This window comes from Periplaneta americana, chromosome 9 (genome assembly GCF_040183065.1).
Source record: "Periplaneta americana isolate PAMFEO1 chromosome 9, P.americana_PAMFEO1_priV1, whole genome shotgun sequence".
Taxonomy (NCBI): Eukaryota; Metazoa; Arthropoda; class Insecta; order Blattodea; family Blattidae; genus Periplaneta; species Periplaneta americana.
This window is the reverse complement of record NC_091125.1, coordinates 106774121-106797779: the sequence shown is the minus strand read 5'-3', so window position 1 is coordinate 106797779 and position 23659 is coordinate 106774121. Positions and strand designations below refer to the sequence as shown.

Sequence of the window (23659 nt, the reverse complement as noted above, 5' to 3'; positions counted from 1 at the left end):
TTGAGGGTTAACGCAATAGATCGTAAAAGGCGCAGTACTGGGTTATAGTGTTCCCCTCCCGAAAATTCCATTCCCTTCTCTTCTAATCGCCGCAACCTTGCTACAACCCCGCTTTCGCAATAGGCTACATAGATTAACGCCTTCCCTCATGGAATATTTACGATAGATGCGCGCGCACAAGAAATAAGTGAGAATTACGATTGTCTATTGGGTGGCAGAACTATTGCCACATTTCGCTGGTCTGGTACTACTACCCGACAATAGAGCTGGGAACGGAGCGAATAGAACTGTTGAGTAACTCGGTTCTAGCGGTTTAATGTGCTTGAAGTGGAGCACCGAAGTTACTCGGTTAACCGTAGCCGTTACCAGTCAGTTCAAATAGAGTTCACGTATTTCACTTAGTTCTAACAGACAAACAACGTAGGTACTATTATATTGAAATATTTTCTGCTGCAGGACAAATTATTTGCGACAGGAGATCATCCTTATCCCCAAGGCTGGATGAGCCTTAGTATTTTTGAAGATGAATTCATCCTATGTATGACCTGTCAAGTGAGCGAAATGAATATTGACAGTCTGTACATATTACTGTATTATATAATAATAATAATAATAATAATAATAATAATAATAATAATAATAATAATAATAATAATAATTATTATTATTATTATTATTATTATTATTATTATTATTATTATGTTAGAGTCATTAATATTGAAATTTGTTAAAAAAGGAAGTGCATTATATTTTTCTGTTTGTGTTTGATTTATGTTACCTAATTACTTTAATTTATCAATAATATTATTTTTCACCAAAAAGAATATGGTTGTATGAAAGGTTAGTCATGTTATAAAATAAATAAGTTCAAGGTTCCACGTTTTACTGGTTATTTTATCCACTTTCCTTAATAGTAAATAATTCTGTATGTTAATTTTAAGTGCTTTAGGCAGCGCTTCATGGAGCTCGTTACTTTCTATCTTCATTTTTACTTAGCTGCAAGGTTTAACGTTTATCTCACATGTTAATTTATTAGCTGTTAGTATTATAAATTATTTTATCAATTTTATTTCGTCTGTCATATAGGCTATAACAATATTGAAGGTTAAATAGGCCTTTCATATAAAATAACTCCGCAAATAGCTGTAATCAGGCAAATAAAATTTGCAACCGCCGTTTTGCAACGAAGAGAAGCACTCTTTTTTTGTCGTCAATTGGCAAAACGAAAGCGCTTTACTACAATGCTTTTAAAAACACGCTTGGTTTCACTTTCAAAGTACGCTCTAAAATCGACTTAATTTATCCAAATTTTAAATCTTCCGCCATAAATTTGTACTCGGTACTGTACTCGGATCAACCGAGTAATGACGTCGCAGTACTTACTCCGAACTGAACCGCTCCGTCCCCAGCCCTACCCGACAATTCTGTTTATGGAACGGCAGTCGCTTGTACTACACAGCGCGCCGCAGTTACGTACCTGTGCAGTAGAGTCGCGCTCTCTTATTGTAGTCATAGACTATGTCTTCTCTCCCGCACAGAGTAACAACATAAGAACGCAGCGTCGCTGTTTACATTCCGTATACAAAATGGTCACCTAGTACTTTCTAATCGCCACAACGATTGATAGCAGGCTATAGCCCTTCCTTCGTAATACACAGTTCAACGTCTTCGCTTGTGGAATATCTATGGTAGATGCGTGCGCACGAGAAGCGAGTAAGAATTCCGGTCATCTATTAGATGGCAGAGCAATTGCCACACCTCACTGGACTGAACGGAAACGAGTAGTGTTGTTGCTGCCCTGAGCTTTAGGGGAATGAATGCGCAGAAAGAATTAACTGAAATGCTGTTGCGAGAAGTAACAATTCAATTTCTACTCTATTAAAAGAATGTAATAAAGTGATGTTTGTATAACCTGTAACAATTACATAAACAGCCGCTGCTGAAATCTGTTTCTTTATTTATCTTTTGGAGGAAGCCATACAAATGTCTTTTATTGCTTTTGTAAATTAACTTTATAAAGTTATATCCTATAATAACATACGCTGAAATGTTTTTACTTTTATAATAAATTACTCTCGGTCATATTTTAACCCGCAAAATGTTACCTAATGACAAGAATGTTACTATCCAAATGTTACTGAGAGACTCACCAGTTTGGTCTTCTTTTGAGCAACTTCTCGAGTTCCCCAACTGACGACGTTGAGATTGAAGATGGAGTACACGATAAGCAATAAGTACATGGACGGCACGGTGACGTAGTACACGACTCCTGCAGGAAGACAGCCGAATTCTTGTGGGTGGAGGAATGCCGCAATGATCATCTCACCGGCCACTACGAAGAAGAACAAGGAGGAAGGAGCCAGAGGGCCGTCCTCGTTTATTTGCAGCATGATACCTACCAGCACCGCCATCATCACCAGACCGTACACGGCGCTGATCACCTTCGCCGCCAGCAGCTGCAACACCAGCAGTTGATCAGTCACTTACACATGCATAACATGTCTCTAAACCTTCCTGACTCAGAATTAGATCTAGATCCAGGTCATACAATGTACACAAAACAACAGCAAATACAAAACACAACAAAAAAAATCACGGCAAATTACAAATAAAGTACAAAATAGCACGCCAATAGAAACAAATCAAACAACATGATTATCATCATCATCATCATCATCATCATCATCAACAACAAGATAGGCCATTTGGGCTGTTTCGTCTCAGAAGTTGTCTTTCCAACGACGCCTAGGTCTGCCGATATCACGCACCCCTGTTGGGCGATATTGCAGAACCTGTTTTACTAATCTTTCATCCGGCATCCGGGATAAATGTTCCTTCCACTGAACTTGATTTTCTTCTATTCTCTTATTCAAACAAAAAATATTCAAGTGTGCTCTTATATCTTCACTTCTAATGTGATCTCTAAGGGTACATCCAGCGACATATCTTAAGAATCTCATTTCAGCTGTCTCTATTTTTCTTTTATCACTTCTGTTCATGGCCCAAGTCTCTGCTCCATAAGTCAATACTGGTACTGCCATTGTTTTATAAAATTTTAAAACCGTGTCTCTTCGTGTTTTGCTTTTTAATGTTCGTTTTATGGTGCCACATATACTTTGAAATTTATGCACCTTTTGTTTGAGATCTTTCTCCTCATCGAAAGATATATCACACCCCAAATAATTAAAATGTCGCACCTGTTCTAATACCATATTGTTGAGGATAATTTTGGAACGTATCTGATATTTCCCAATAAAGGCCTTCGTTTTTTCATGAGAAACATTTAGATTGTACTTGGACATTATTTTGTTTAGCTTAAAGAGAACTAGCCGCAGTTTGTCCCCCTTGTCAGCAAAGACTACTTGGTCATCGGCAAATAGAATAGTATTTAAAATCGTCGATCCTACTTTAAAATCATACTTCAACTGCGCTTGCCATTCGGCTATTGCTGCGTCTAAATAAATATTAAAAAGTGTCGGCGACAATGGGCAGCCCTGTCTTACTCCTAAATTGACAATTTCTTTTTTTGACATTTAAAATATTTTTAAGATTTCCTTTATCTATACTGATGACCGTCCCTTCATACATTTGCCTTATCATTTCCACTAGATGTTGTGGATATCCTTTATGTAATAAGATGTCCCATAGCTTTTCTCGTAGTACCTTATCAAAAGCTTTTATATAATCTATGAATAGCAGGTGTGTCTCTTGATTAAATTCTCTTCTTTTCTGAATTATTTACTTTACTATGAATATGGAGTCTTTACATGCTCGTCCTCTTCGGAATCCATGTTGTTCGTTATTTAATAGAACTTCCGATATGATGTTTAGACGTCTTGTTATGATTTTAGCAAAAATTTTATAACTTGCATTTAGAAGGCTTATACCTCTATAATTTTTGCATTCGTCTCTTTTGCCCTTTTTAAATATTGGTCCTATATAGCTATTTTCCATTCACTTGGAATTTGAAAAGTGGACCAGCATATACTTAAAACATCTAGAAAGAGCATTTTAAATTGAACGATGCATATTTAATTAACTCTACATTTATTTCATCGCTGCCTGGAGTTTTATTAGCTTTGAATGTGTTTAATATATCATTTAATTCTTCCATTGTAATATTATCTACTTCATTGTATTCGTTACTTTTTTGTTGTGGCTTGATATCAATAGGGTAGGTCCAAAGCTCCTTAAAACAACATGATTACAAAACAATATTTAAGTTACAAAACAACAACACAAATACAAAAACACAAAATGAACACAACTCACAACACAAATAAACCTTTTAGAACACATTAAATCACACTTAGTACTCGGCTGGAGAAAGTGCTGGAAGCTTACGCGGCATTTGTAACGCTTCCACAAGTCTTAACCAATTTTAACACTTACGAAGCACTTAAACCCTTCCAACATTTACACTATGTTTATTTATTTTCACAACTATTCGCAGCACTAAACACTTCCACTAACACAAATGAAACAGAAATACGGAAAAAACAAGCAGAACATACGGAAATAAAAGAATAGGCCTATAGAGTCTCTAACACAAGAAGTTGAGAAGCGATATTATTGCAGCATTAACATGATCCTATTTATATTACTTCATTTAAATAAATACGTACGACGCAATTACTCTGTCTTCAAAATCAAAGCAGAATTTTCGTTCCGGATATGACGTACTTTAAATTCACAAAAAGTACCATTGAATGAAAAATGAAATCGAAAAAAATCGCTTATATGGTTTTTGATGACAAATTAAATTTTCTAAGAGGAAGTAAAGTTTAAAGAAAAAAAAATCCAACGGTTAACATTTATAGAGAAAAAACATCAATTTCGTTCCGGACATTTAGATTTATTCATTGCCATAACATACAAAGTCCATAACTCATTTGTTACTCCACAGAGGGCAGCATTTCCTATGGAAGGTGAAGGTTGCTAAGCGTGAGCCCGGAAATTTAAGACTCAATATCTCAGAACTATTCCAGATGAACTTGGTCCACTCTGGTTGTGAACCCCTCATATATCAACAACTGACTTGCAGTCCATAAGATTTTCAAATCAAACGGGCACTTCAATGACAAGGGAAGTTTTAAAGTTCCTTGTAAACTTGGTCTCGTTATTAAGTCATAGTTCTTAAGTATTATGTAATCAATTAAACTTGATGTATGTTTGTCAACTTTCGCAATATAAATTACTTCCACTACAATTCTTCAAATTTACTTCAATATCTATTTTTTCATACAAAAACGGTTTTCATATCCGAAAAGTGGGTCTAGAGGAGGGATGAGACGATATTAGCTCATAATCATGGTAGAAGAGCTCGACCTTGATCACGAGCGCATAGCGCATCACTACGTAGCGTCGTAACGTAGACAACAGGGATGTATAGTACATGCACATGCAGCGAATAAAGGCAGCAATTATTACAATAACTTGCGTTACTACTTTTCTGGCTATGTAATAGGGCTAATTACTAAGTTATTTAATATACATGTACATATATAAACAAATCGAAAAGGGAAGGGTTTTTTAGGAACAAAAAGAGAAATAGGAAAAGTTAATTGTATGTAAACCATTTTATTGTTAAAAGCAATTATTTATTACGGTATGTAAATACTTCACTTCATTGGTTAGGAGAAACCAATAGGGTCTACCAGCTCGACGTGTATGATCTCTAAGTACTTTTGAGTATTTGTTGAAAAAATAATAATGGCAATATTGATTGAAATACAGTATATTGATTGTGTGATTGTGAAAATGTAGTCCTTACTCTCCAGTCGTGATTATGTAATGAGTTTTCTTAGAGTGATTTGTGAGATGCACGTAACACGAAAAAACAAATTGATTAAATTAAGATATTAGAGCCATCGTAATTTTTGGGGTCAATAATTTAGGGGGATATGTATGACTTTTAAAACTTCCACAATTTCGGCCAACATTCGAGAAATTTAAACTATATAAACAGATTTATAATAATATCACCTGTACAAAATTTGGTGCAATTTGGTCTAATAGTTTTGAAATTATTTTTAAGTATATTTTATATTGACGTTACTAAAAAAGCTTCTTACATCAAAGTTTTCAAAATGTTTAGTTCATATTTGCTCAAAATCCTGAAAATAGTTATTGAAATAAAAGTGAATTAGCATTTTGAGCTTAGTAATAGTATAAGTTAAAGTGCAATCAAAGATTAAATATTATTTATAAGTTAAAGAAACACGTAGTCTAATAAAAGTAAATATCAAGAAACAAGCAACAAATAAAACATCAACAATACATTTAAAATAAGGAAATAAAAGGAATCTAGATACAATCTACTGACCCAAATGTAAATTAATTTACCTTCGATGTGAATTCCGAAATGAATTTATTTCTCTCTTCTCCTGAATAATGCCTGTATTTTTTTTCCATGTTGCTTCTCATAATGCCGTTTTATGTTGCTTTTTTTTTTTCAAATAATATTTTTTTACACAACAAATACTGGACTTCATCACCATGTTCGAAGCATAAATATTGTATCTTCCACTCTACCTTGAAAGCTTTAAGCGCTTCCTTTCCGTCATGATGCGCTGTGTTCTAAGATCTGTACATCCTTTAGCAATGTTTACAGGTAAAAGAGCTCCGCGCGCGCGCAGCGGGCAGAAAAGAGCTCTCGCTCGCAATTATTAATCACCATCGCAAGACTGGTCCAGAGAGTTTGAGCATTTCATACATATCACATGATGAGGTTTGAATAGATTCGAAAATGGACATAGAGGTTGATATTTTCGTGAATGGCCCATCTATGAAAGTGTTATCACACTTTTGAAACACTTTGTACGTGTTTTACTACATTAAAAATTCTGATTACATATTTTATTAAGGAAAATGGCTATTTTAGGTCACTATCATTGTCATCATCATCATTTTTATCAGGGTATGAACCGATTGGCCCGATCCGAACATTATTGATCTAGCATTTCCGTCTTGGTCTGTCCACATTTCTCCTTCCTTGTGATCTGTAGAGTAATATGATTTGGGATTCTATGTAGGGTCGCCAGATGTACGGTTTTACCCGGAACAATACGGTTTTAGCTGTTTTTATTCCGCGTACGGCGCGAGTCTTGTATCGTACGCCAAATGTTCCGTTTTCAAATTCCAAATCCTACATTAGTACCTACATTACATTTGCAGTCTGGTTGGTGGAGGCGTAGTAGAGTGTATGGCAATACCAGAGAAAATTGATGTATTTTATATATTAAACTGGCGCACAAAAACCGAAAAATATTATATTGTAATAAAGTTCTTGCTAAGATTTTCCTCATTTACGGCGATTGTTTTCAGTGATGGCTACAAAATGGAAGGATGAAAAGAATAGAATACTGCAAATGTTATAAAAATGAACTTTTTGTATAATTCAACAATGATTAAAACTGTAGTGAATTTTACAAGAAGATTTTCTTATATAAATAAATAGTTAAATATGGCATATTCAAGTGGGAAATACAGGTTATGAATATATAAAATGAAAGAGTAAGTTCACAATATAATTGTATGACGTAATAATAATTACAATATATAATGCATAAATCATAATAAGATTAGTTGTCTTAATTAATATGTAATACATTGGTTGGATCATGACTAAGAAGAAACTATCTACTGAAGGATGCACTGGAAGGAATGATGAAAGGGAGAAAAGTTCGGGTTAGGAGAAAATATCAGATAATAGATATTAGGATATATATCATATGCAAACACTAAAAGGAAGGCAGGAAATAGGAAGGATTGGAGAATGCTGGGTTTGCAGTGAAAGATCTGCATTTGGGCAGAAAACTATGAATGAATTCTCTTATACATTCAATGTTTTTTTTTTGTAAGAAACCGAATGAGGATTATTCATCTTATTTCCCATCCCAAAATCTGGCATCCTTAATTCTATTATCCTTCATTCTTTCGAAATATTCCATTTGTTTCTGTTTTACGAACCATGTTAAATATTCCCAATTCTGACTTAACATCCTCATTTCTCTTCTGGTAAATATTCCAGTCATACATTTCGGGATTTTCCGTTCTTCTTCTGTTATTTTTAATTTAAAATCTAAAGTGTCATTGATTTGTAAAACTATAATTGTGATTGTCTTAACGTGTTAGTTTTCAAGCATCTTCTTATTGTACCACACATAGGTTGTTATTTGGATAATTTTTCTGATTTTAGTAACAGCGTAAAATCAAAAGTACTGCTTGATAGCCATAAACATGTAAATTCCATGACAGACCCTACCAAAATATTATAGAAACTCTTCACTCATAATATCAATAAAACTGTAGCTTATGTGCATAGTATTTCCTTCAACATTATTGATTTTTATTTACTGAAAAGTTTGATATAATAGTTGTACTCGGTGCTTAAAATAGCAATCGTAATAGGCAGGTCTATATCCACTGGTATGTCAAAACATATATCTGGCCAAATATTGGACCCGAAAATAGAGGAAAACTCAAATTAAAGTGTTACTGGAAAAAAACGTTTTGTTTGAATTATAATCTAGAGTTTTTAATCCAAGAACACTAAAGCGTAAACTTTTATAACTTTCTTTACGAGTCCAAGAACACAATCAACCCCTGTAGTCTAAAAGAGTAATCTTAATAGTTTAGTGACCATGTATAATTGACTACAATACCTGTATTTTCGATTCACAGACGAAGCACACGAACATGTATATGAGGATGGGTACGATGTTGTATAAGAAGCTGGTCCAGTTATCGATCTTGAAGGCTGCCACGAAGGCTCCAACCAACATAAGGAAGATGTTACCGGGACCCAGGATGGAACCTCCCATCAGCAGTCCCTGAAGACGACGTGAAGGTTGGTGAGTACAATTCTTCTTTAACATGTTTAACCTGTAGACTTACTAATTATTCTTACTATGAACATGCACTGGTTAACGAATCTATTGCACTTCGTTCCTTGATTTAATCTATAAGTAGTAGGCTATATGATAAAAAAATCATGAAATATTTCAATAAAAAGTGAACGTAACCAGAAGGATGGATTTATTGTTAGATACTGTTTGAAATGCGTTCAATTGAGAAGCAATGAGAGACATATACAGTCCTGAAAAAGGATTAAACCATTCATTGGAGTTTTCAGAAAAACATCACTATTCTTCAGTTACAGAAGTGGACAAATTATTAGACTAAATGAATTATATGTGCAACGAAGCTGTATTTTCGGTAGAAATAATTAACAAAAATATATTTTGCACAGATATAATGAACAGAAAATCGAGTCTTGAGGTTACTAATATTTTGTGAACATTCCCTTATTCTTTATTAACACGTTGATTTTGTCAGGGATGCTGGAAATCAAAGTTTGACATTTTCTTTGAATATCAGCATCATTTAGCCAGATATCAAACAGTGCTTAAATGAGTCCATATTTGTTGTAAGCCTCTTTTTGTTCACTTTCTTCTTCAGTGTAGATCACAGATTTTCAATTTCGTTCATGTCCGGTCTTCTTACAGGCCACGGGAGAATATCTTCTGCAGTATATAATTAAAACACCAGTAGTACCAACACAGCCAGATAAAATATAGGCTACTTAATCATTAGAAAAAAATATACCGTAAGATGTAAAAAATCATATTTACTACAATTATGCTGATAGTTTATATGACAAATTATATTATGTTTCCAAGAAAACGTTTTAGTCTAATAAAATTTGTCCACGTCTGTAATATTGTTTGTATTACCGATGAAAGAAATGCTTGAGGTAGATTTATAAAATTAAGAAAAATTGATGAACTATAGTGAAGGTTGGAATTCATAGAACATAATGTACAGGAATTTATATATTACACAGCGTGACATCTGATACATTATGTACGGGAATGAGACAATTTTACATAGTTTGACGTATTTCAGAGACCTACATGATGTGTTAATAATTCTCGGTGACTGGTTCAGCCATTATTACTTTTATTATGTTTTATGTGGTATTAATATTACAGGAATGAGAAGTTATATAGCGTGACATCTGATACCTGATGTAAGGGAATGAGATAATATTACATAGTTTGACGTATTTCAGAGGCCTACATGAAATGTTAAGTAATTATCGCTTACTGGTTCAGTCATTATTATTTTTATTATGTTTTATGTGGCATTGATATTACAGGAATGAGAAGTTATATAGCGTGGCATAGGCCTATCTGACGCATTATACATAAAGAAATGAGATGTTACGTGGCTTGGAGTGTCTGATGTTGAACAGGAATGAGATGTCGATACATAGCGTGACGTAAATGATACATAATGTATCAGTATGGGATATTGTTGCATAGCCTGACTACCTGATATATGATGTAACGAGAATGAGATTACATAAACTGATACCCTACAGGAATAAAAATATCTGATACATTATGTACAGGACTGAGATTTTAATATATAGCGTGAGGTATATGATACATTATGTACAAATATAGGGTGTCGTTATATAGCGTATCTGATACGTTGTGTATGGAAATGAGATTTTGTTACTTAGCGTGAAGTATCTGATATATTCTGTAATGAGAAAGATGTTACATAGCGTAGGCTCTTTAACACATGTTGTACGGGATTGATATGTTTTTTAATTGCTTATTTAACGACGCTGTATCAACTACGAAGTTATTTAGCGTCGATGGGATTGGTGATAGCGAGATGGTATTTGACGAGACGAGGCCGAAGATTCGCCATGGATTACCTGACATTGGCCTTACGGTTGGGAAAAACCTCGGAAAAACCCTAGCAGGAATCTAACCCACGCCCAAGAGCAACTCCTGATTGGCTGACAAGGATATGTTGTAACTAGTCTTATACTCATATGTGTCTAATTATTGATGTATAGTAATTAGATGTTGCTAGATAAGCGTTACGTATATGATGCATGGTGTAGGGGAATGTAGATTTTTACATAGCGTGATGTATCTGGCACATGATGTATAGGTATGTGATGTTACATACCGTGATGTACCGTATCTGATACATAATGTACGGCAGCGGCGACCAAAACTCAAACTGCAGTGATTACATGCGACAGACAGCCTATGAAGTAAGGAGACGGAGGAAAAGTACTTGGCATGAAAACTACAATCAGTAGTGGTTTCTGTACTAAATTCTTGATCAATCCCGCGGATAAAAATCTCAAATTTTGCTGTATCTGTAATGTCACTGCTGTCATCAAGAGCCAGTGAATAATATAGGCCTACGATTTTTCTAGCTTCATTTTTAACCTTCCTCTTGAATATAATCAGGAATTTTCTAATTTCTTCTCTCGATGCTTGGTCGAGAAATTCGTAGTTTTTTTAAATTAAAAACTTATTATGGACAAGTTATTAGAGCTATTTTAATCATTACTCTTTTGAGAAATTCTGTTCTATTAAAAGGCTTTAGAGCACGAGATATTTCAAACACCATTAGGTAGCTGACTTTCTTACATTTATTTATGTCATCTTTCTCTTCCTGGTTATGATTTAAGACATGTCAATTCCTGATGTTTAACAGTTCGTTGGCACATAATATTGAATCAGTTTTTCTACAGTATTATTATTATTATCATTATTATTATTATTATTATTATTATTATTATTATTATTATTATTAAACGAATAACTAATAAATAGTTACCCCTATCTAAAGATTAAGAATATTAGAATTGAGATTAAACATAATAAATTTATCCTTCTAGGGAGGAGATCTAAAAATATCAATATTCATGCACGTACAGAAGAATTACAGAAACACGTACTTAGTGGTCAATAATAATAATAATAATAATAATAATAATAATAATAATAATAATACATTATTCAGCGTGGCAATTAATATTTTTATATACTCCTGATTGAACCGTTGAGCAAAGTAAACATATTACATTTTGTCAGACAGAACAACAAAAAAGTTTTCCTTCTCATTCTTTACGAAACCACTTCTCACTGCTTGTAGAGCGACATGATACCGCCACTGCTTCCCTTCAGTATGTGAATGAAACGCACAGCAATGTAAAGGAAACTCCTCGTGCCCGTGTGAATGTAATTACACGAGGTAATCATGACACCCGCATTGGCCACCGCTGATGTACGGGAATGAAATGATGTTACATAGCGTGACGTATCTGATATGTAATGCGCGGGAATGAGGTGTTATATGGCGTGACGAATTTGATAGATGATACACATGATGTTACATCGCTTGACTTACATTATCTGATACATTATGTTCGGGGATGAGATAGTTTCAAATAACATAACATACCTGATAGAGGATGTACAGGAAGGAGATATTGTTATTGACTTTAACTGTGCGTTCGTAGTCCATCAGCAAATCCATGATGTTGGCCATTGTGGAAGGCACCCATCGCCTCCTCTGATTATAGAACTCGTCGAAGCTTTCTGGACAATGCGTGTAGGCGTCGCTGGCAGCGGAGTACTCTACTCGGTAGCCTCGTTGCAACAACAGCGTACACAGCCATCGATCCTCACCTGCAATTGGAGACGAATTTATTGCAGAATTTATAGTTTATACTCTTTGTTAGAAAAAAAAATAGTATGTTATTAGTAGACTTCGTGGAATTGCCACGAGAATCGTAAGGTTTACTACGCACGCAGTATAGACTGTATGAGAAGGGAACGTGCGACGGATAGAGCATGCCTCTGATGTGAACACTGAGCAGTATACTGCGGTTACAATAAAACCTGTATCCTGCATTCAAGAAATATAATGAATGATCATTGAAGTAGGAAATGTCTAAACATGTAAATACACAATTATTTTATAGTGAGATATATTAACTCTTAAAATTTAATGTAATGTACTCACATCATCCTTGAATATATGCAGTAAAGAGTTACGTACGTTTTGAGCGACTGCAAAGTGAACCTCCTCCGATGGTCACTCAAACAGTTTTTATATTGGGAAAATGTACGTTCAACATCACACGATGTAATAGGTGCATATTTGAAGAACGGAAAGTCACTACTTTTTAGTACACCAATTTCAGACGTCTTGTCGTGACCTGATGGTACATCATTTATAATACGAAGTTGTAAATAGACAGAATTTTTAGCAATAATGTTTCTCAACTTACATTTCACTTTTTCTGAAATTAGTGAATTGTTATTTTGGATAACGGTTTGTGATACTTTATACACTATATTAAGGGCTTCTGAGAGTTGTAGTTTAGAAGATTCTAATAGGATGATGCTTTTGGACACGATTTTAAAATTAGAATCAATGAACAGAATATCTTCCAATAGCTGTTCAGAAGGCAATGATTTTACAGCTGCAATAGCGGAAATATCTGCGCTATCCAATGCATCAATTACCTCCATTATTTTACCGTAATATTTTGCATAATAATTAACAGCATCCAACCACGTTTTCCAACGGGTCAAGACTGGCTGCGGGAATAAGGGTATTTCAGAGGCAATTGTTTGGAACAGCAACACACTCAATGTGGTATGTTTGATTGAATTCTTGTCTGCACTGAACAAATGTTAAGCTTTGACTATTCCAACCACAGTAATGCAAAAACAAGTGGTTACATAGGTATGCATTAGCTGTAGCTGCTCTATCTATTTGAACCGGTCACAACTATTAACATGAACTGCTTATACTACGAGCCCGGGAGGTAGCTCACCTCTTCTATACTACCGTACATCGGCAACCAGATTGCATGCTGCGTGTGGCAATTCAACGAAGTCTAGTTATTAGCTATAAGTAAGCCACACACAAAACATAATTCATCTGCGCATGCGCTAGGTCTCCCACTAGCAGGATCGGAGGGTTATCATCTTACCACTCCTTAAAAAACACGTGTTAATGACTCGGGCCCGCCTACCGTACAAATTATTTTTTGCATGTGGTTCACCTGCAAGCTTAGTTTTTATTAAGACCCGATTATTTATGACTGCAAATAATTATTTATTTATTTGTTTTATCTATTTTATTTATTTATTTTATTTACTATATTTATTTATTTACTTATTTATTTGTTTGCTTGTTTGTTTGTTTATTTATTTATATATTTATTTAATTATTTATTTATATATTTATTCATTCACTCACTCACTCACTCACTCGCTCATTCATTAATTTATTCAGTTATTTATTCATTCATTCATTTATTCATTCATTCATTCATTTATTCATTCATTAATTAATTTATTCATTCATTCAGTTATTCATTCATTCGTTCGTTCATTCATTCATTCATTCAATCATTCATTCATTCACTCATTCACTCAGTTATTTATTTATTTTTCATTTATTAATTTTTATTTATTTATTTAATTATTTATTTACTTACTTATTTATTTACTTATTAACTTACTTATTTATTTATTTATTTACTTACTTACTTATTTACTTTTTTATTTATTTATTTACTTACTTATTCACTTATTTATTTATTTATTTATTTATTTATTTACTTACTTACTTATATATATATATTTATTTATATTTTTTCGCATTCCCACCGAAATGTGTACCATCACCTCATAATTCTGCTGTCTTCTACTTATTGCAGATAAGTTATATTTGATAAATCATAAATATGAAATAGTAGAGCTGGAAGTTGTCTCACCTTGATCGTATTGCACGTAGTGACGAGCTTCATTAGACAGCGTGGTGTACTTGTTCATGACCGCGTCGTCCATGAGGGCCTCGCCTCGGAACAAGGAGAAACACCCCGGACTACAGAGAACGCAGCCTATCACGTGTTCAGTCGCCTTCTGCAACCAATGCCCGATGGCGTACTCAAACTTCTGGTACCATACCATCGGACCTGAGAAAATTAAATTTAGAAATGTTTTTGTATTAGATTTTCAAACCATTTCAATAGACCTGGTTATTTCCATACTGTAATTTGAAGCAGAAATATTTTTACAGTAGGTCTATGTATATTTATTCATTCACAGTGTTCTGCCCAAGGGCAGATCTTTCACTGCAAAACCAGTCTTTCCTACTTTCTGCCATCCCTATGTATATATGTCTATTTATATGTATAATATGGATATTGGTTTAGATTGATTTTGGAACGGTGGCAAACCTCTATTTAGTCCGAATTGGGCAGAAAATTCTCTTATTAAATCAGTTCTATACACGGTTAAAATGCTCAGAAAATGCACAGAGTAAATAAAGTGAAAGCCTCATATCTCGTAAATAGTCTTTTTCGTAAATATTAGTTTCAATTGGCAATGTGCAAGTAAACAAAGAAACTGGTGATTTTTAACCCCCAATTTATTGATGTACCTGATCCAACGGGATGAATTCTCCCGCACGCTGCCCCCAGTTTCGGGTCTTTCTTCATGAGATCCAGCAGCAGATGCATAGCTTCGGGCTTGAAGTCGATGTCTCCGTCCAGGGCCAGGATGAACGTGTTACTGGCTATCACCTCCTTCCGCTTCACTCCATAGGGCAGTTCCATTAGACGGTGTCCCAGCAGGTAGTACATGTACATCACCTACATGTCATGGACAAACGGTGTCATGGCAAACTGTCATTGCAAGTTTTCTTGAACTTCCTGAGCGGTGACAGAGGGCAGAGGGAAGGAAACGCGCAACATGGGTGGAGCCAACTGAGTTGTTTGCGCATGCTGCGCATCATAATCTCTTGTCAAGAAACATAGAGCTATTTCCTTCACTGCGTACCAGTAGTGTTAACATGGAGCCACAGGGTAGTAATTATGGTGAAATCACACCACCGCAGAGAAAAAGTAACGCTGTTATCCACAGCGGAGAAAGAGAAATTATCGCAAATATAATTAAGTGTTGCAAGGAGGAAAAATTAAACAAATGTTTGCTGGAACCTTTTGATAAGGAATATGAAAGAGCGGCTAAATACTCTGGCAAAAGTATTAGTTCCGTGAAGAGAATTAAGAGTAATATTGAATTACAATACACACTACTCCGGGAAAGAATAGGTATGTAATGTTTAGAAATTATTGCTATAATAGTTATGTACAATCGTGTGTGTACTGTCAGCGACATAATGAATTAATGTTGTAAGTTATTATTTTGTTATAGTTCTGCAAAACCTATTATTTCATTTCAGAAGTAGGACTTGTGTAAAGTTGAAGTGGACGACTTCGATCAACATGTCATTCGGGATACAATCGAAGAATTCTATCTTGTTCAGAAAGTAGTACCTACGATTAAGAAGATAATTCCGAATGGATGATGTCATTGACGAAATAATAATCAATTTTGAACCACGCGATGAAGACGATGACGATGACGATGATGGCAGCAATGATAGCGATATGGATTGTGTATAATTGTAAATTAATGAAAATTCAAATAATAATAAGCCTGTAAAATATTATCAGAATATGTACATATTAGCTGTAGGTGTTAAGTCATGTAGGCCTATATAATGTATAGAAATAGCTCTAGTTACTCCGCCATTACCGGTCCCCAGCCTGGATGAGAGAGGAGGAATGTACACACGATTATATTTAAATATTTACTCATAACAGGTTAATTAAAACCTGCTATGAAACTATGTTTTCCTCTCAAAACCGGAGTATCGTGAGATGATGATGTCTGTATTGAACCAAGTTCTATTACAGTAGAGAGCCGTAAAGTGAAAGAACCAACGTTTTCTGAAAAGAGTCACGTTACCCGAGGGAGGGGCATCCTTGCCGTGCCATTACGTTGATGAGTACACGCCGTACCGAGTAGTTCGAAAGACAGACTTTAGGGGATGTAAGGTTCAAGATAACTTGCAATAACAGTACTTTGCATACGGGCCATTTTCAAATAACTTCCACATTTTACCATTTACAAAAATTGAAAACTTTTTTCACGAAATAGGCCTAAATTTTTGTTTGTAATCATCTTACGTAACAATACCTAAACTTAACGCATATTGCTCAGGTTTGCCTCATTTCATAAATCTGTATTTCCTCTCATCGGTGACAGATTTTCCCTCAATTCTGTTACCTCATTTTATATATTCAGTTTTTCCGTCTCAATATTGATTTCCAGTGTAGTTACATTATCATGCATGTGGAATTATTCAGAAATACTTTACCTGACTCCATCGTTTCTTGTGCCGGATCAGGTCTTTGTTTTTGAGATGTGCATAGAGCTTCGTCTTGCCTGGCAGTGTCCACACGAGTCTGCCGCCATAAGGTGTATCAATCTTCTTAGGAGGTTTCAAGTGATACTCTGTATTGTGCACCTCGGTAGCCGCTACGTCTATCGTAGCCATGAGATCTTTGACGAATTTGTTGACTACTACATCGTCGTCGTTCTCTTCGCTTATTTCGAAAGCGTCGTCGAAGAAAATATGAGCTGTAAAAATATTCTACTATGAGTGAAAATATCCATTACAGTTATTGAACAAAATAAGGTAGAACCACAGTCTAATATATACAGTCACGAAGCTCAATACTTACTGAATATGCAAACATAGATAGTTGCTCACCACCAGGATCGCTATTATCGCCTCATCACAGACCCTTTCCCCAGCAGACGATAAAATGTATTGTACTTTCGATATCGTATTCTTTTGAAAAAATTAACACCTCCCTTCCACTATTGAAATGTGAAATACATAAGGTTTATAAATTATTTTCATAAAGTATATATTATATTTTATAAACTCACCTTCCTGGATCTTTCTGAAGAAGGATAACTCTGACCTCTTTTTTTTTTTTACAACATTTATAGTACCACAAACGTCTCATTGTCTCATATTATTATTCTAATTATTGTATTTTAGCCATTTACAGTTATTACAATCGATAACGAACTTTTCACAGTTTACACAACTTTTCACAACAAAGCGAAATACGGCACAGTCAATGCCTTTTCGATCTAGACCAGGCCGTAATATATGTTCGGGTTTTCTATTTCAATGTATGAAGCTCAGTGAAATATTATATTGTAACTTTATTGCGTATCATTACTAAGCTTTATTTAGTGTAATGTGTCCATAAGTTCCGTTTACTTCTTGTTGCATAATATGTTGCAGAAATAGGCTAATTACAATACTGTGTTATTTTAATGTGAAGAGAATTTTACGTGTTAACATAATCTGTTCGCATCAACATTTTAAGTTTAGAATAGAAGCTATTTTGAGGTTCAATAAAAACGAATTTATATTGTGATTTTTAATTTACCACATCTACCTTCCTTAATTGTAGACAGAAAATTTACCATACCACTCCTATGAAATTAGTGTACGTACGATTGTGTTACTTCGTCTCTTAGGTAGTAGATAATTATAATAATTCAGTACTCAATTGTAGTATTAAAATACAAATAGAATGTGACGGATATCATACATGGCATTATGTTTAATTATAATGTATAATTTCGAATATAGGAATATAAGTTAAATATAGTAAACATAACCTATAATATTCATATGGCATAACATACATATGTAGTGGCAGGGCATTGGAGACCACTAAAGTTAGACAGAAAGGGGCAACTGGTACAGTAAACATAACCTATAATTTCAACATATCTAAATATCCGTGCGGTGCAACTGAAAATTATTGAATCGTGCATAAATGAATGTACAAGAATTTCGCAATATTTAATCGAAATAAAGGCAGGTATTACACATGCAAACAGAAATAATATTACACCTTAACTTGCAAGGAATTATGTCTGAAGTGTCCCCTAATCATTGTTTTAAATTTTATTAATGCAATTACACTACATTTTAGAGAAATATATGTTACTCTTTATGCATTTCAGTGGCGTAGCATGAAATTTTGAGCAGGGGAAGCTAACTCAAGTTGTCTTTCATGCAATATGAGAAAACGTATTACAAAAATAGTCTTAAAATAAATAGTAGTCAATTTCAAGTCAGCAGTCGAAGATTGGTTGGAACATCGTAAGTAACACCAATTAGGCATGACCTCAAATGATACGTAGTAAAATATGATTTCACGGTTTACACATATCTCTAACAAATAGACACGTATATGTATAACATTAGCTCACTCCCTGTCATACTTAGAGTAATCACAATATTAGTATCATTACGTAAGTATACGTATGTCTTTTGGTTGTGTCCTTCATTGACAGCAAGGGAGTCGGTCATTTGTTTTTTAAATCACACTTTTGTTCGTAAGTCAGTCTTGATAATACAATTGTCCTAAAAAAATTCAAGTAAATTAGTGTCAGGAACTGTTATTGCGCTCATTATTTATTATATCAGCCACAATGCACACTAACACTTGAACTGAACACAACTGACGAAAAGGGATAACTCGGAAACTATTTATTTTAAATGTTAAAGCTAGCTTCTTGCGAGCCTTGCGACTAGGGTAGTTTAGTTAGAAAGGGATTGAAAATCTGCGGGGTGGATTACACAGAAGAAACCAGTCTGCTTGGAAGCTGGTGTGTGCAGGCTTCTTGTTTACTGCTGCATCACAAATCATCCTGAGCTGCCGCATCACAATATTTAACGCGTAAATATAAATTCTATTAAAATTAATAAATAATTTTCTCCATAAACTGCAGGTTTATTATGAAATTATCATTAACTGGGGAAGCTAAGCTTTTTAGCTTACATTGACGCTACGCCACTGATGTATTTCAATTAATTCATATGGTTGAAACGCCGCCCTTCGTGATAGGGTTAAGCGAGTCACATGGTCTGCTCTGGTCTGCCTTACGGCCTGTATTAGATCACGATGGCAGTGACACGGTCTATTGTTCCTAGTACTCACAGCGCTCCAAGCGGCTAACAACTATCGCGAGAAATGCAACTCGTTGGCAAAAAATCATCCCAAGCTTCGTGACTGTATATATCATGTAACATTCTTTTCATATCCTTGTCAGAATATGAAACAATTGCTTCATCATCTGCAGAACTAATACTAATACCCTTCGTTGTTTCCTTAAAAGTTTTTACATAGTCTTTAATGTAACTACATATCTACTGTGTATATATATATATATATATATATATATATATATAAAATTTGAATTGGTAATGGAAATTACGGGAAAACGGCTGAACGGATTTTAATAAATGACCCCTCATTTTGAAACTTGGAACCCAAAGTTTTTCGGAAAAATAGTAGTTTTCAGTGAAATGTCAATTTTCCTACATCATTTTCCTTTTTTCCAAAATCCATCTTTCGTCAGTTTTGAGAACTAATTAATTGCATTCACGGCCGACTTGATGTTCGCTTCCTTAAGCGAAGCGAGCATCAAGTCGGCCGTGTTGCATTTCAGAATAAAACAAAACACACACCACAATAAACAATAGGCTATTACACGAAGACCATGACCTACAGGATTGCTGACATAGAGTTCAGACGGCTCAGATTCTTTCCCATCATAATGTCAATATGTCGATCTTCATTTGTGCAATTTTTTGATAACGTATAAAAATAATTTACAGGTCTGATTCTCTGGTCTGTAGTTTTCCGAGTACAGCTATGTATTGGATATTAAGAACTACAAAAGTTAAGAATGTTTATTACCATTAAAAATGAAATATTATTATAGTTAATGCAACACATAATGATATACTGATATATGAAAGTGAAACCTTTTGGGTCTTTATGTAAGTAAACGCAGAGAAAGAATATTTTATATTAGATCTTAATTTCTATAATTTACTGAGTAACGGCTATAGGCCTATATAAACTTATGTTACTGAAAACTATAAAACTTACGTAAGGTAACAATATTGTTATTAAAAATGAAATACTTTTACAATTATTAATCAAGTGGTGTGGGTCCTTTTCATATATGTAATGGCAGTGTGATATAGATATTTATGTCTGATTCTCAAACTTTCCTTGGTAGTAATTGAGTGATGCTTCCTATTTTAGCTACGTCTTTAAACTACATCAAAATTAATTTCATATTTCTTTGGTTTAATTGATTAGATTTGTGATCGCTGCCAAGCATATTTTATTGTAGGGAAAATAGCATGCCATTTCACTTCATGCTACCGTGATGAGTAAGTTTATTTCCCGCAACCAGCAACAAATGAAACACTGAAACTGCTAACGATTTACGATGGACAATTTTATTTAGGGCGCATATAAGATTCTACAACTCTGACATATCATTCGCCTCATTTTTCACATCTCAGCAATAAATTCCTCACAACAGCCTGTATTACAGAAAATATACGAAATAACATTCATTGTTACACAAATTAATCCAGCAGTATTTGATAGATCAGTATTGACTGGAAGAAGCGCAAAAAATTACAATTCATAAGAAAAGGCCAAAAGGTATTACTTATTGATAAAATGAGAGGCCTACAAGATTTTGTAGTCTCTTGATCACCTCAGCAAGATCTCTTGGTGGGAAAAAGTGATTCTGCCCTCTACATTTCAGGGTAGTTCACGAAACATGCAGCAGCTACACCGAGATGCTAAGTCTTTTCTTCAAAGCATGACAAACCTTACATTTTCTTAACTTTCACATACAATCCGCAATGGCCCGAAATAGCTACTGTATTACTCCCACATGAAAAACCCACTGATCATCCTGACATTGTTACTAGCGATTTCGCATTGAAACTCAAGAACTGAAGACGGATAGGTTCAAGGAAAAGTATTTGGCAAAAAAAAAAACATTCAGAGGGAGTATGATTTCACTATTATGGAAGCAAATACTATCAAAATGTCTGGCATTCTTCATTGAAAATAAATCTGAACAATTTTTATTTGAACTTTTTATGGACTTAGTTTGCAGCAATTGCTGCACAAGCCACTAGTTATTAAATAAACACAACGTGTCCACAAATGCTTGCTCCGGTTTCAGTATATTTTATTTCGGAAAATATTGAGTTTGAAGTGGTTTCCGATATATAGCAGTGTTCTCTACACATTTGTGCAATCACAATTCTCCAAATCGCTACCGTCCCATCCATTTCTAGACAATTATGTGAGGAGCAACTAACCAAAACGTAAATTGAGTAGTGAGAGAGCATGTTTTAATCATAGTAAAAATGTCCGAAAATGAGGACTCTGGGATTTAAGTCCCTGTCACAGAAGTATTTAAATTCCAGCATCAGAAGTTAAAAATTCACTGGCAGCACGGTTCATACAGTATCCAGGCAGACAACACAACAAACATTAATCGCCAACACAACATAAAATGAGCAGAAATTCGCGGTTCCTTGCTAAAATAAGATTGTAACAATTGCAATAATTCGTTAAATATCCACCAAACCACATCGAAACACAAATTGTCCAAGTTAAATAGTGCTATCACTTCTATACTTACTTACTTACTTGCTTACTTACTGGCTTTTAAGAAACCCGGAGGTTCATTGCCGCCCTCACATAAGCCCGCCATTGGTCCCTATCCTGAGCAAGATTAATCCAGCCTCTATCATCATATCCCACCTCCCTCAAATCCATTTTAATATTATCTTCCCATATACGTCTCGGCCTCCCTAAAGGTCTTTTTCCCTACGGCCTCTCAACTAACACTCTATATGCATTTCTGGATTCGCCCATACGTACTACATGCCCTGCCCATCTCAAACGTCTGGATTTAATTATGTCAGGTGAAGAATACAATGCGTGCAGTTCTGTGTTGTGTAACTTTCTCCACTCTCTTGTAACTTCATCCCTCTTAGCCCCAAATATTTTCCTAAGCACCTTATTCTCAAAAACCCTTAACCTATGTTCCTCTCTCAAAGTGAGAGTCCAAGTTTCACAGCCATAAAGAACAACCGGTAATATAACTGTTTTATAAATTCTAACTTTCAGATTTTTTGACAGCAGTTTGGATGATAAAACTTCTCAACCGAATAATAACAGACATTTCCCATATTTCTTCTGTGTCTAATTTCCTCCCGAGTATCATTTATATTCGTTACTGTTGCTCCAAGATATTTGAACTTCTTCACCTCTTCAAAAGATAAATGTCCAATTTTTATATTTCCATTTCGTACAATATTCTCGTTTTATTGAAATGTGTGGTTGATTTACTTTCAATCATAGATTTAAACAAGATTTTATTCATCTTTTTACTACAAATAGTTTTGAAAAATAGGCCTACACATTTTTGTCTCTCCTAAAAATTTCGTCTTGTGTGACAATTTACGTTTTGATTAGTTGATCCTAAAAATATTATAATCATATCATACGAATGCCAGACTACCCATCTCAAGATGTTTAACTATAGACCGCAAGCGAAAGAGAAAGGAATGCCAACAAAGAGATGGTTAGACCCAGTGGCTGCTCCTGCATATTTCCTTATGAGGAAAGAAGTTAACAGCGCAAAATGACGCATTCTTGAGACAAACATGCTACAAATTAGCCTACATGCATATATGTAAGACCATATAGTGTTAGAGTTGGCTTTCTCTTTTGTATAGCAATAATCTGTTCTTGTAAACTGAGTTTCCTAAATTGTTCAAAATATGTTTTCACTTCCATTTATTGTTGAATAATTGCACAAATTAACAATTACAAGCAAATTCACAAACTCGCAGCATTTTTCGCGCACACTACAGCATCACACGTGTTGGAAGAGACCAGCTACTAACACATAACCAGAACCGTTTTACGGAAGTGGGAATGGGAAATAATCTGTTAGGAAAGCGAGAACACTGCACTCACGTGGTCTGTGTTGCCACTTGTACATTTTACAAGTTCAGTATCACATGCTTTTGAAGAATGTCA

The 23659-nt window shown here is 34.6% G+C and overlaps 1 protein-coding gene across 1 annotated transcript in view; it reads right to left on the bottom strand.

Moving 5' to 3' along the window:
* Nucleotides 1-23659, bottom strand: part of LOC138706367 (chitin synthase chs-2-like) — a 96245-nt gene that overhangs the window by 27798 nt on the left and 44788 nt on the right. The window contains exons 11-16 of the mRNA XM_069835559.1: nucleotides 17065-17327; nucleotides 15283-15493; nucleotides 14615-14815; nucleotides 12283-12509; nucleotides 8667-8834; nucleotides 2151-2456 (exon numbers count right to left, since the gene is read on the bottom strand). Coding sequence (XP_069691660.1) covers nucleotides 2151-2456; nucleotides 8667-8834; nucleotides 12283-12509; nucleotides 14615-14815; nucleotides 15283-15493; nucleotides 17065-17327 — 1376 coding nt within the window. The remainder of the gene's footprint in view (nucleotides 1-2150; nucleotides 2457-8666; nucleotides 8835-12282; nucleotides 12510-14614; nucleotides 14816-15282; nucleotides 15494-17064; nucleotides 17328-23659) is intronic.